At 41.0% G+C, this 14,964-nt stretch overlaps 1 protein-coding gene across 5 annotated transcripts in view; it reads right to left on the bottom strand.

The window, feature by feature from the left end:
• SLC20A2 (solute carrier family 20 member 2) overlaps positions 1-14,964 on the bottom strand; it is a 57,175-nt gene that overhangs the window by 30,114 nt on the left and 12,097 nt on the right. For 2 of the 5 annotated variants that reach the window (XM_053975704.1, XM_053975705.1), the window contains exons 1-2: positions 8,343-8,440; positions 2,012-2,562 (exon numbers count right to left, since the gene is read on the bottom strand). In XM_053975704.1, coding sequence (XP_053831679.1) covers positions 2,012-2,300 — 289 coding nt within the window. In that variant the 5' untranslated portion in view covers positions 2,301-2,562; positions 8,343-8,440. Of the gene's footprint in view, positions 1-2,011; positions 2,563-3,467; positions 3,553-8,342; positions 8,441-14,964 lie in introns of those variants that run through there. The other 3 variants (XM_053975701.1, XM_053975703.1, XM_053975702.1) reach the window with 3 other exon arrangements.

Genomic DNA, 14,964 nt, shown 5'->3' on the forward strand with positions numbered 1-14,964 from the left:
TTTGGTCTCTCCCAGCCTGTTGACTCATTTAAGCCTCATTGAAATTCAGAAGCTAAATCCATTTGCAAAAACATGATCATGAGGCATGAGAGAACAGGGTGGGGGAAAATGCAGAGCAAAAACAGAAAGAGGAAAAGAAAACACCCAAGCAGGTTCAGAGAAAACACCGAAAAAATATCATACATCCAGAGAAAAGCTGGAGATGGATTTGAGGGAAAAAAAATTTGAAATCTGCATTTTGTAACTTGTGATTAATTCCGAGACTTATAATGTGGAATTTCTTCTTAATGCCCCTACTGGAGGAAGGGAATGTAACTGGTCATGAAGTTCACACAGACTTATGTAAATACGCATGCAAATAAGTCGTTTTCTTTGAGCTTCTGGCCAGTTGCCTCTGCAGGGGGTATCTGAGACTTAGAACTTTGCCCTGCCAGGATCAGGATTCCAGAAATAGATCCAGAAAAGAAAACGGATCCTTCCTTCAAAGGGACTCAAGAGCACGCAGGTCACTTACACTCAGACGGTGTGCAGCGCTCCCAGCTCACCCATGGGAAGAGAAGAGCCATCTCAGCAAGCACAAGGATAACAGATGCAAGTGGGATGGTGCTAAAAAGCCACCCTACACCTTGAGGGAAAGACCAAATACCTACAGCTGACCCTGCAAGGTATCAGGAAAGAGGAACTGATGGGGTGGGGAGTGGGGGCAAGAGCACTTGAGGTGGGTTAAAGTGGGGCCATCTGCGGAAGTGGCTGCTGTCCCAGTGATTTCTTGGTACCCAGCCCCTCTTCCCCTTGGGCAAGGAAAGGTGGCCAACCTTCAGGAGGCTCAGGAGCAGCCAAAGAACCAAGGGAACTACCTTCACACTCTCAGGCACACAAAGCCACCTCTGACAACTCCAGAAACTGGCACTTAATGTCCATTTTGAGCCATAAAAATAAAAGAATTTTTTTTTTAAAAAGGCACTCAATTTTCCATTTTCCCAAAGGAAACGGAAAATAACCCCAGGTAGTAAATCTCTGCACAGACTCACCTAACTCCTGTGCAGGTCTTGCATAAAAAGTGTGAGGAGGTTAGAAGGGATAGGTGGAAGTAATATTTAGGTCAGGTTTAAGTAGGTTTAAGGAAGAAAATCTTTAAGTGGAACATCCCTGTCAAGCAGAGGATGCTGCGATGCTTGTATAAATCACCAAGCTGCCAGACTGAGGTGGGAGGGCTGGCCCCTTGCCGGGGCTGCCTCTCCCGCAGATAAAGGGTTTCCTCCCTGCTGCCTCCTGCCCTTTAAAAGCAGGTTTGCTCCCGAGGGAGCTCCCGAAAAGCTCACAAAGCCTCTTGCACATAAACAAAGAGTAAATACCGTGGCTTAATGTTACTTACCTCAGAATATGCTGTTTGTTCTGCACAGAGATTTAGTTAACTACAAACACAAGCAAGGGGACAGACTCTAAGGGCTGACCTGCTGTCGTTTGGGTCAGAAAAACTAAAAAGACCTTAAATGTGTGATTATCTTTACTGCTCTCTTAGTTTTGCCGTGGGCAAGGGTGGCGTGTACGACTAATTGCAATCACACAGCCAGGCAATCAGTTTTCACAGAAGTGTTTGGATTTTCTGTAACTTTTTAAAAAACTATTCCTTCTCATACACACTTATTGCTAACTGTTGATTCTGTAGGATCTTCTGTACAGACACAAATGCTAGACCTTTATATTTTCCATTTATCATCACAAAAATCTCCAAAATTATTTTTTTCAGTATCTTATACATATATAAGATCCATTGTGTTAACCATTTCTTTTCATCTGTTAGTTAAGTGGCTGAACCATTGAAAAATGTAAATTATTAGAAGCATTTTAAAAAAACATAGGAGACTTAGAAAGGAATACAGGCTCCTGCATTCACACAAAAACAGATGTGCAAGTCCAGGAGATGGGAAGACTTAATTAACAATGCTCACAATTAACAGGGTGACAAATACAGAACAAACATTACTTGGAATAGGAAAGCGTTACTTACCAACCATTGCACTCACTTCTCCTGCCATCAGCAGTGGGACAGTGTTGTTGTACAGGTTAACATCAATGATACCTTTCCGAATTGTTTCTCCTACTTTTGCTCCCAGTAATACTGAGCCAGTGGTTTCAAAAACTGAAGCCAAAATGCAAGCCTGGCGTAAAGTAACAACACCAGAGCCCACGGCCGTTCCGAAAGAATTTGCAACATCATTCGCACCGACCGAAAAAGCTAAAATAAAAGCAATGATAAAACCCACAATGACCATCCACAGGTACTCATCCATTGCCATCTTTCCCCAAACTGCAGATTTGCTTCCCCTTTGCAAATAGTTAATAGTCAAGGCTGGAGGGCACCGCAACGGATTTGGAAAGCAGATTTCTTGTAAACAATGAGTTCTCTCTGGAAAGTGCTGGGTAGTGTTAGAATGTGAAGAAACTGCTAACTGCTGATTTTCGAACTACTATAAATACTGTTCATTTGGCTGCCTTCGGTCAGCAGTGAAACACATTCCATATTTTGCTTCCAAACCGGTAGGACTACGATGTTCTGTCCTGCAACAGAGAAAAAAAAAAAAAAAAAAAGAAAAAAGAAAAGAAAATTAAAAAAAAAAAAGGGGGGAATACTCAGCAGAGCTCATAACAATGCGTGTTTTCAGAAGTGAACAGATGATTTAAACCCACTAATGGGGTCCTACCTCAGCATGTGACTGCTCTAATCATAAAGCAATTCAGAAAAGATTCAAATTAGGTCACCTCCAAAGCAATATGTTTCTTGCAATATCACTGACCAAGAAAATCTTTTGAGCAATTTAAAACTATTTAGAAAGTTTGAGAATTTTGCTTTTGTGGAATTTATCAAGCAGAGCAATAAGCCCTCTTTCTAGCAGGAGGATTCCTCTTGGCTTTTTGCACCCAGTGAACATAAGACATATAGAGTACACAAACCATATCACACAGCCTGACTCCCAGCTGATATAGAACACCTAGCTCCACTGACCTCAGCAGAGCTCTCAACATTTTATCAGCTGCAGCCATGGATATGCTCCTTTGAAAAATTATTTATATGCATGTCTGTCTAGGAAATACCACTGGAAATACTCTGAAGAACATTAATATTAATCTGTTGTTGTTATCACATCCCATGCAGTAAGAATACAATTTCCTCACAGCTTTTCAGTCACTGAAACAACACAGTAATTTCAATATTTCCACGTATCTCTACTGGTTTAGAGAAGTCTATGAAAAAGGTGCTATGAGAAAACTGAACTCTGTTTTTTCCTATAGATTACTAACAGTTATTATATTCATACTATTGTCACAGATATCTTTGAGTATTTATTTTGGCAGTTTCAGTTTTATGACTGCCTTTTGAATTACATCTTTCTTAGTCTGATAAAAGAGTAAGCTCTTTCAAAGCAAAAAATGGACACGGAGAAAGGGAGTTTAAAAAATAAAACCTTCATCATCCAAAAGACTGTTGAATAGTGTGATAAGGCCCACAGTGACATGAAGATGGTCAAAAGCTAGAAGTACATTTTCCCAAACCACCTGCCTCCTCCAAGGGCCAATTCTCTTCTGTTGCTGGCCACCACAAAGACATCCTGTGGTCCTGTGGCAAGGGGTTAAACGAACATTTAGCAGCAAATATGCATCAGCCAACTCCACCTCTTCTAGTTCTAGAGAGCAGGGGATGTCAGGTTAAAGCCCTGAGCCCACCTCCTGCTCACTCTCTATTTCCCCACAGTCACTTTAATTTTATACAATATTCCCACATGCACAGTTTCAAGATCATGCTTAATTTCTTTCAATGACCCAAATGCAATTTGGGTCCTGAAGTAGCAAGGAGGAAGGGTCTCTGAAACACCTGAAATAATAGCAAAATTAAAAAATTAAAAGAGATTTTGCATACTCCTGAGGTGCTGGATCCTTGGGAACAACCAAGAGGAAAATAAAACATCTATCCATAAGTGTTTCCTAGAACACTCTAAAATTGATGTCAAGGATTGTTGCTTTCTCTACAGACATATTCAGCAAAAAAAGATGTCCCTCTTTTTTTTCTGCAGGCTCCAAACTGGCTGAACAACTGTTGCTCCAGTCTTTTCCAGACATGGAGCAGACATCAATCCTTGAATGCCTTACACTCTAAAATATTCTAAAATAACATTTCAGAAGGTCTTAATGACTAAAAACATTTGTATAAGGATTTTTATACTATGAGATAACATGAGAAAGCACCAAAACACGTTTTCTGTTTGAAGACTTGTTGCTTTTTTATAATTCATGAGCACTCAGCCCATTGAATGGAAAAGGACTTGACAGAAACAGAAAAGGCTAATGATATTTGGAAGAAACAATTATAGTTAGCACTTGTTTGCCTGTGAATGAAGACAAAACCCCACTAAAAGCATTTGTTAAAAAATTCCTATTATGCATGTCAGATTTTTGTTAGGAGATGAAGTACTGGACTAGGGTCCTTCCTTGATCCTGGAGATTAATGATTAAATTCTTCATCCTGCATGCGTTTCCACAGTACCTTTGTCAAGTTAGCCTCAGTGCCCCAGTTTCTGCTCCTGAAAATGGGCAAAGCTGAGTGAGGTCCATGCACGAATCCACAGACTGTGATTATACAAGACCAATTTCCTTGGACCAGCTAGATAAAAGCACACCCTTATTCCCAATAGAAATCTGTCTTTTCTCCACTTATCAACCAACCTACCAATTTACGATGGTGACCCAATTCCTGGGACTGAGAGAAAGAGCAGGGTGATTTTGTCATTCCCCCACCACAGTTCATGGGACAATGTTTGCCAAATCTGGCTTCTCCAGCCACAGCGAGTAATTGCAGTTTCCAAAATAAACCACTAAGTCACAAGGTTGCCTTTATTAGCTTCCCTGGGAGAGGGTGGGGTGAACTCCTCCAGATGGTCCCAAAGAAATTAAGACTTCAAGTGTGCGTATGTGTGCTCCTAAATTGCCTCATGAAGGCCAAAGAGTCTCGAGGAGACTGACAGCAGGGCTTTTGGCAAAGGGCTCGGAGAGGCAGCTACATAAACCCCCTCCCTGTGAAATAGGATATATGGCCTCAGGAGAAAAGGATGTCTTAAGTAAGAAGTCACCCCTCCTGTCATTTTATGCAAGGTGATGGTTCGAAACAGAGCTTCCTCCAAAACTTGAGAGGCTCAACTTGATGTCCACTGTGTTGGCACAAGCCACAGAACAGCAGCAGCCAAGCTGTGTCTTTAATAAGATGGAAACCAAAAGGAAAAAAGGAATAAACACATGTTTAAAAATTATCATGTAGGCTGCCTTTGAATGGCTCAGTGTTACTACTTGTAACCTTAAAAAACGGTAAGAGATTTTAAATGCTTATTAAAAAAAAAAGGGAAAAAAAGGCACATCTCTGCTGAGAAAGTTTTCAGAAATGCAAAATATCCTGCAAAGCAGGCCAGTGACTAAATACAGACTAAATATCGTAGCATGCTTCTTTCTAGAGCCCAAAATACATTTGGCATGCTCAGACATGCTGAACTATGCCCCATATCACCTAATGTAACCCAAGAGCCTGTGGTGTTTCATGCTGTTACTGGGATGAAAAATAAACTGGAAAAAACACCATGCAGGAGGGAATGGCAGGTGATCTGCTCCATGTGTGACACCTGGAAGTCACCAGCCTGTGTCTCTCCTGTTCTCACTTACATTTCATCAAGGTGCCTCTATGCAATTCCACCTGACCTGCTGGGTGCTGGGAGATCCTCCCAGTTACCTCTGCGACTGATACCTCCTCTGCAGTCAGGTGTGCTGTGCTACCACAGCAGACTCTGGATGGAAAAGTACATTTTGCTATTTAGGCTTTGAAGAACTCTTCCTGAACCAGCCCAACCTGTTCTGCCATGCTGCAAACTCACACTTGGGCATTAGCAGGGCAGAGGAATTGTGTTAGGACCAGGAGCTGCAGGACGTGAAGCTGGAGCGTGCACCTCTGATGGCTGGAGAGAAATGGATAGAGATGGCATTTCAAGCTGGAAGAAGTTAATTCTGCATTAAGGCAAGTTTTTTTAGCTAACAGAGTTTTCTTATGGTCCATAGTCAGTGTACCATACTTACAAGGTTCAAGTTGAAGCCTTTTAAATGGACTTAGAAACTTGCACCTCAGCGAGAAAAATTTGATTTTTGGAAATGCTCAGCACATCCCTCTGCCTCACTGGCAGATGATCCAGACACCCCCCTCAGACTGTATTTTGTTGTTCACTAAACAGCTTGTTATAACTCTGTCAACACAGAGTGCTATTTCTTCCCTAAGGGAGAGATGAGAACAAAACCTAGGTAAAAAAGCACCTCGATTCATGCACAATGACAAGTGAATCTTCAGGAAAAAGTTAGGATCTCATGGTAAGCATGAGATCATTTTAGGACATGTTTATATATGGACATTTACTAAGACAGGTCTCCTGGAAGCTATTCAAGGTACACTACTAAGCCTAGACAAGTTTTAGTGAAAAAAATAATACTAAATTTGAAAATCAGAAATACCAGGGTTTAGGGATTTTTGGTTTTGCTAATCAAATTGCTGCTAAAGAGAACAGAGAAGTATCTAACAGCAGGAATGAATGGATAAATAAAAGCTCAGTACTAAGTTCAAATTCTAAGGAAGTAATCAGAGTGCATTACCCTCCAGCAATCCAACTGTGTGACAGAAAGGAACAAACAGAGATCCCATAAAAGTCCTTCAATCTTCTCTTCACCGAAAGCTAAGGAAGAACCTACAGCACTTGTGAAGCACTGAAAGGTATGCAGCTCGTACCATATATAAATCATGCTGCATGCAGCTCTCATACTCTCAGAAGTTGACCGATGCTGCAGCTGAAAATTTTCTTCTGCTCTGGATGGGACAGAGATTCTGCGACATCCCAGCTTTAACCGATTTGTTGTTGCCCAAGTATGAACAAAAATCAAAGGACAGCAGCTAGTGTAGCATTTCCCAAAATAATTTTTATGACTACTCCGCCTTGCATTATGGCAAGGCAGACAAGGGAGGACAATTTCTCTTCCTCTGCCGTGTTGAAAACAGTAGATGTTTAATGATTGACAACGGCACTGGATTTGTACTGACAGGCAGGTTCACTTCTAGCTACCAGTGGCGGAAAAGTCTGTCTAAAATGCTTACCAGACAGCAGCTTCTGGGAGGTTAGTCCATATCCTCTCTACTTCTGTCTGTTGCTTTTTACATAAAACTGATCTGTCAGGTTCCCACCTATGCGTATAAACTCAGGCCAGATCTACGGGTACTGAACGCAGCACTGCATAGAAACCAAGCCTGGTTTATAACCAGAGCTACTAACATCATTCTTATCAATAGTCCTTATCATTTCCAGTTCATGCTCAGGCCACAAGGCTCACGAATTATTTACTTTAAATTACTAATGCTACATTCATGATATGAAAGGTGGTATTGAATCAAGTGGTTCAAGACTCAGAACATCCCTATATGGCTCTAAATTACATGCACAGGACTTGTCACAAGGCCAAACATTATGCAAGTTTAATGCTCCAGTACACAAAAAGCACTCCGAACTTACTATTAAAAAAAAATCAATTACCACATCAGCAGAAGCAGGTTTTGTATCAATCAGTTCCTATTTTAACATATTCACAATGTGTTTAAGCATACTTCATGCTACTACTTGATATGGAAACAAGACTGCAGTTGATAGCTTTCCAAGGATTCCCGTCCAGTTTAACATTGCAGAGACGGACTGTCACTGTCAGCTCCCAAAACTTCCAGAGGATGCTTCCTTTTCCTAGTCCCTATCAACCTTCTGTTCCCACCACTGAAAGGTCAAAAATTGATATAAAATATCTAGCATGAGATTTTGTTGCTGAAAACATACACTAAAAACACAGCAGTCATTTTAAGCAATTCTACAAACAAGTAAGAAAGGTGAAGTATCAACAAATTCTCATGCATTTGCTGATAAAATATATTTTTCTCTAACTAAAGGACAATTTGATCCTTCAATGACTGAACAAAATCTTTCTAGCAGGCAAGTAGTTTTTATGAGACAATACTAGAGATTTTCAAGATCCATTCAGAGAAAACAAGTGTTCATGGTTACCAAAACCATGTTTTATAAAAGAAAACCATGCAGAGAAGTCTTTAAAACTCACCCAGTATTTAAAAGTTTTTTCAAGAGAAAAATGAGCTAAGTTCTTCTAGCAACCTTCCCTCCTGATCAGAAATGCAGGTTGAAGTCTAAAATAGACATCCTATCATTCAGCACAGTCACATCTGAACATGCAAACTTTCAGAGGGTAGAAAGAGGGCTGTAACTTACACCAGGCAGTCCGGGGATAAAATTCACTCCGGCACAGGAGAGCACATAAGACAACACTGAGAAGCATCAATGCGAGTCCAGATTCTTATTCAGTAGGTGAAAATCTGCCTCCTCTTAAGCAAAGAATTCTGCTGGGGGTGGGCACTGATAAAACACAACACTGCGTCACGACTGCACCAGAGAGAGAAACCAATCCAATGAAGCTCGTATTAAAAGCAACAAAACGTTCCCTTCCCCCCTCCCCACCCCCAGGCATAGGCATAGACAAGAAAGGAAATCTCATTTTTGACTGTCAGTTGGGCGTTTTGGTGAGATCAGGTAATCTCCGAGGAGTCTCAGATCTTCTATTTGCAAGCACACTTAAATGCACTTTTAATTCAAGTGTATGTGACAGTAGGGTATGTACATCCAATTTGGGAATGATGTTGCACGCTTGCTACTTTATCCATGTCAGCAGAGGTCCCACAGGCTACACAGACTGCAGAAAGTTAAAGATGTGCACAAGTTTTGACTGGATCGATGCCTAAGCAAACAACTTCACTTTCAACAGTTCAGCCTAAATTACCCAATCCAGATTCCTTCAACCGCTTTCCTTTAAGTGGGAAACATTTTTGCACATAAGTCAAGGCAAAACTAATGTTTGCCTAAAAGTACCCAGCTTAGCTTTATATAAAATAATTGCTTTAAGACAATATAATGCAGTTAAGCTATCATATTCAGCAAAAAGGAATTAAAATCGAAACTGCATTGTCACAGTTAAAAATCTGACAAAAATTTATTTGGACACATTTATGGTTTATAAATTTATCTGCTAGGTTTTACTCCATTCTGAGTCACTAAAATGTGTGTAATGCTATTACAACTTAATATAATTAAATCTGTACATTTTCCGCATTCTGAACATTTGAGAAAAACCAAATCAATTCAGATTTGTAAACACAGACTTGGAAACATAATCCTTTCCTGAGCTATTTTTTCAAGTTTGAATAAAGGATATTTCCTATGAAGTAGTCAAAAGTTTTCTGAATTGGTTAAATTCAGCTGCATATCTGCAGGGATTATTTGGTAAAACTGAAAAGTGTTTTCCATTTCTTAAGAAAACTCACATGGATTAGCAAGCCTACATCACCTTCTAAAAAGAATCAGGGCAAAACTCCAACTAGAAATCTGCAATGAAGAAATGACATTAAAATCCCCCCCCCCCCCCCCCCCAAAAAATATACCTATTGGGCCATGATTATTTCTAAGAAATGGTGGACTATTTAAAGTCTATATTTATTTACGGTCTATACCCAACTACAATTAAGTCTGCGATACAGCTGCTGCCTTTATGAAAAGCTACATCACTCAAGTCTGGTTGTGATGTCTTTCCTTTTGCTTCTGTAATAGCTGGCAAACAGGCTTCCAGTTTTTAGAAAACTGAGAGGCTAAGACTTTCACAGTGATTTTCCCTTATGGACAAAAGCAACATATTTTAACAAGCATGTTAATCTTTTCCTGCAGATTATATATCTTAATACCTTTTTTTGCTTTTTTTTTCTAACAAGTAGCATCAATCAATTCAAGTGAGAGCAACCATAATCGTAAACATTAAGTCAGCTTGTATTTATAGATCTGGATTCCAAAGTTTTAAGGAAGTGAATAAATAAGCACAGAAACTTTTTGTAGCACTTGTTTAACTTTATAAAGTTAAAAAAAAAAATGCAAAATATTATTCCATGTTCTCTTTATAGCTGATGTCTGCCTCCAACCCGAACAGTCCCAGTAAGCATTAAATGCATCCTAATTCTCCTTCAGAAGCTAAGGCCCATTCCCCCAGCCTAGAGCAACCACCACCAGCGTGCAGGTAAAAACACTGCCGAGGGGACATGCCATTTGAGAGGTATCTATTTAAATTCCAAACTTCAGAAGCTGCTGGCCTGACCTGTTGGAAGCATCTCAGACCCAGGAGAGCTGCAAACTGGAACCATTTGAGTGCTGCTTCCCATGAGCCAGCCTGGCCACAACGGTGGTTTCTTGTTGACCTAAGCTTCAGAGCTCGGTCTACACGCAAAGCAAAGGATATAATAAACAGCACAGAGAAAAGGAAATATCTTCAAAGTTTTTGTTCTGCTACATCAGCATTGTGGACTTCAGGCATGGGAAAATTCAAGCCAAGATAGGTTGACCATTAGAAAGAGTTATAATTTGGGATGCCACTAAAGAAGCAAGCAAAGGAAAATTTATAAGACCACAGAATAAATTACGAGGATTGGTTTTTGGAAATGGCAGCACCATTTGGTTCCCATCAAATCAAGTATTTGTAGAAATGATAAATTACAATCTCGATCAGATATCATAATTTGGTTTTAATTGTAATCTATTTTGGTAAATCCACAATTGATAGATTCTTGTTTGATTCAACAAACTCGTACTAGGCAGATTTATATGCAGGCTTAAATAATGTAATAGGACAAGCCAATTTGAATATTTAATTTTAAACCCCCTTTGTTTTGCATTTCTGCATTAGCTCTTTTCTGGAAAATGCCCAGGTTCTCCTCTCCTAGCGACCACTAAAACGAAGTTAATTTTGCAACTAAGTGTAACTTTTATATCAAATGTAACTGGGCTTTTTTGCCATTCATGTTGGAAGGCTACATATGTGAACGATTATTCATATTTTAAAATACGTACATTTTGAGTACAAAATAATGGGGGATGAGTATAATTTCCTAACATAAAAACCCATAAGAATTGGAACCCGAATGCCTGTAAACTGCATTTACTCAGGAACAGAAATACAACAAAAACTTCCAAAAGCTGCAAGGTTAGTGACCAGCTACAGGAGCTTCTGGGCTCTCACATACCTGCTGGTACTCTAAAACTGAGAGCCATAAGTACCTGGAACTAGGGACCCTGACCCTGCCTGGGAACCCTTATTCCCCCTCAATCTATAAACAAAGAAAATAAAATTAATTAGGAGGCATGAAATTGGGTGCCAGATGGCAGCCCATCGTACCTCGAAGAAATCTCCAGCCCTCTTCTTTCTGGTACTGAAGGCCCCCATGACCATCTCCACCATGGGAGCCTTGAAGCCAGTCATTACCTGGAAATCAGCCCTGAGGTCCTTCAGACTAACAGATTTAACCAAACCTGCTCTATCAAACACAGCACCTCTTCTTGGAGCTCTGGTAGTTCTATTATGCTCAATGAATACCAACAAAACTCTGAGCATCTGCTCTGCAGAGAGCTGCAAACACAGTTTAAGTTAAAAAGAGCCAATGAAAGCACATCTGCTTTTGCATTTTGGATAGCAAGTTCTGAAACATTCTGTTATCTATCAGGATAATCTCCAAAAGAGATGCATCCATGTTTCACTGCAAGAAAACCATCTCAGGGACTCTTTGGAAAGTTTAATGCAGTAGACATAAAAATTAAGAAGTCATTTAGCATTCAGGGATGAAGCAACTCCTCTACTCTAAGGAATCAAACCCCTTGGATGGGCTTTCTTGATGGCTCTGAACTCTGTCACCCTGTCATCCAAACATTTTTTTTTCCAGCAAGCTTGTGGGCTCTCAAAGAGGACATCCCACCCCAGTCAGGGGACTTCCATTCCCAGTGGTCGAGGTGAATTAGCTGTGCTTGCACAGGCATGCATGGAGAACTGCCATGTTATAGCATGTGACTCTGCTTGAGATCACACTTGTCTACTGAGTGAGCCAGCCCTGGGAAATGAAAGGGAGGAACCCACAAGTGGAATTGCTGGAGGCCAAGGCTGGCGCAGAGGATGACACAGGCTCCGGGTGCTGTGTGGCCTGGGAGAGCCATGCTGACTCCAGCCCCTACCACAGCACAAGCCCATGTCAAGCCAGGAGGAGTTCAAAGACAGCAAAGCGATTCTGAAGGAGCAAGGCTTTGGCCAGTGCTGATTCAAGCACTGCCCCAGTTAATGCTGGGAAGTGGACTTGGATCACCCGTGATTCCAGCCGATTGACCAGAGACTAGGGCACACCCATGTCCATGTTAGCATGGACATGCTAAGGAAGGACCAAGGAAAAGCGTGAGCTGCTGTTCAGAGCCACCCTGAGCTTAATCTTCCCCTCCCCAGACCCATATCCAAAAAGAACCAATCAACATGGGCACAGTACTATAAAAGCCCTCGCTACTGTTGACAACTCAAGGAGCATTATCCTGAAATACTAACGGACCTGTACTGACTTTATACAGAACATAAAAGCTGCCCACGAAACACTCCTGTGGCAATCCAAAAATATGCATTTTGCAAATTCAGAGGCTTATGCAAAGATGCCCTTGGTGAAAAGCCAGAGTGTGGTTGCCAAAAGTCAACAATGCAAATTTTTCAGATAAAGGAAACCTGACACGTCCAGCCCCAGATTGCCTGCCATTTCCATTTCAGTTTGGGTTTCAGAGAACAACCACTGTGGAGCCTTCTGTTGGAGCCAGAAGAGATGGCTGGAGCTCCCTTGAGTCCAGCAATCCCCTCTCTTCAAACAGAGCTGGAATGAGTGAGTAGCTACCAACATGCCAAACCACACCGGCTGGCTCTCACTGCCAACCTCCAAAATCGGTGTGGCCCATGGGACAGAAGACCAAGCACTCCTGAAATGATCTAGCTGAATGGAAAAAGGAGGAAAGGACCAGGGGTATAACCAAACAGAGGAGGGATGACACTCACAGAGGTGCCAACCACAGAGGTGTCAACCAGGGTTATAGGGTGTAAATGGAAGTAGATGAGGCCAGTACACTCCGGCAATGAAAATTTTGCTGTTTTTTTTTTTTTTTTTTTCCCGATGAGCATTGCAGTAATAGAGATATAAAGGGGGAAAACAGCAAAGCTGTAACCTTGGCTTCATTTCACAGGAACTGGAGCCAAATATTTGTCTTATGCTGCCTGGTGACCATGCAAAGCATGGCATCTGCCAATTAATAGGCCTATTGCCCCCTCAAAGCCCAATAGCTGCTCATCTCTGTTCTTGAGTCCATGTAATATCCAGATCTGTCTCCTGCAGCCTTTGCTGCTAGAGGCATGAGGAGCATGATGGTGAAGCAAATACCTTGAGTTCTACCTACCAGGCAGCATTAATGTCCTGGCAGCTTCACCATAGGTTGACAATACTACTGAAGCAAAGAAGTGGCCAAAAGACTTGTCACATGGGCTACAGATTAAATCACTGTCGATGCAACGTGCCAAAGAGTGTCCCACAGCTGGGTTCTTGGCTTAGCAAACACCTCCAAGAGGACTTACTAAGGGTGTGTGGTCATATGAAGCAGGTTGAGAAACGTTAGGCTTTATCTCTCATAGAAGGCCAGGGAGCAAACCCAGTAGTCCAGTGCCAATGTCCAGGTGGAGCGCAAAGGGTCTTCCTAAATGTTTGGACAAGATAACAGGACACATGGACTCATGAGGGTATTCATCTTCTGAAAGAGCTTAAACTAAAATTTCTCTGTTTGACACACAGGCTGTAGGGAAGAGGAAGTTATTAGGCAGCAGAATGTATTTGAGTACTTGGCACCAGCAGAGTTGATGGCTACTGTGCCTCATCCTCAGGATAAGGCGCTCCTAGCTAAGCCACGATGATGACAGTGATGCATTTCAGAAGCCTGATGGCTGCCCAGAGGAGAAAAGATAGAATGGATGCTGCTGAGAGGTCAGGAATAGCAAAGGGGATTCCATGAGGAACCCTCCCCTCTTCCCTGCCTTGCTGTGAGAACCAGAGAACCTGCTCTGGTGTGAGAACCAGAGCTAGTCATGCCAGGATCCTGCTATGGCCACCATGGCTCAAGCTGGGGCTTCTCTAGACTATGCATCTTCTTTGCAGAAAATGACCAACCAAAAAATGGGAGTGGCCCAGCACTGACACAGACCTCTCTGCTCCACTCAAGCACTGTGAGAAGAGCCACAACACTCCAAGGAAGGGTGCAAATTCCAGAATTAGCTGAAAAAATCAAACAGAGAATGAGAAAATAACCCCCAAAAATAAATAAAATTTAGTCTATGGCAGCTACACAAGACAATCACACCATGTCACGATTCCTCTGAAATATAGAAGAACATGCAGAGCACATTTCTTGCAAGACTTGGAAGGGAACAAAGTCTATCACTGTCATACTGATAAGGAAAAATTACCCACTGTTATCCATAAAACAAAAGAGCAAGTAGATAATCATATAAAGAAAGAACCCTGAACACAGGCAAAAAGAATATAAAGTATTTTTTTCCTTTAAGGAAGTAATCAAGGAATCTATAATTAATAAAAAAATGGTTTCTTGTCACCAAGACCTTCAGAAGTCAGATAAATCATTTCCTCTTCCATCTCTTCTACACATAAATTAAAAAGGGAAAAATTAATTATGCCATTTATTCAACTATCAATCAGTTTCTCCACTTTTTATTAAGCAGATCTTTCATTAAATCAAATTAATAAAATTATGTGAGGAAAAGAGTTGCTCTGAAACAGTAGAATACATTACTCCCAAAACAGGCTTAGTATTTCAATCAACACTGTCTCCAAGCCTTTAACCAGATATCTTTGACAATTTGATTTTTTCTTTAAAACTTCAGCAGACATGAAGATACCTTAATCACTTAATTTAATACTAATAACTAAATAGATTACAATAA

Source organism: Vidua macroura, chromosome 4, assembly GCF_024509145.1.
Source record: "Vidua macroura isolate BioBank_ID:100142 chromosome 4, ASM2450914v1, whole genome shotgun sequence".
NCBI classification, from domain to species: Eukaryota; Metazoa; Chordata; class Aves; order Passeriformes; family Viduidae; genus Vidua; species Vidua macroura.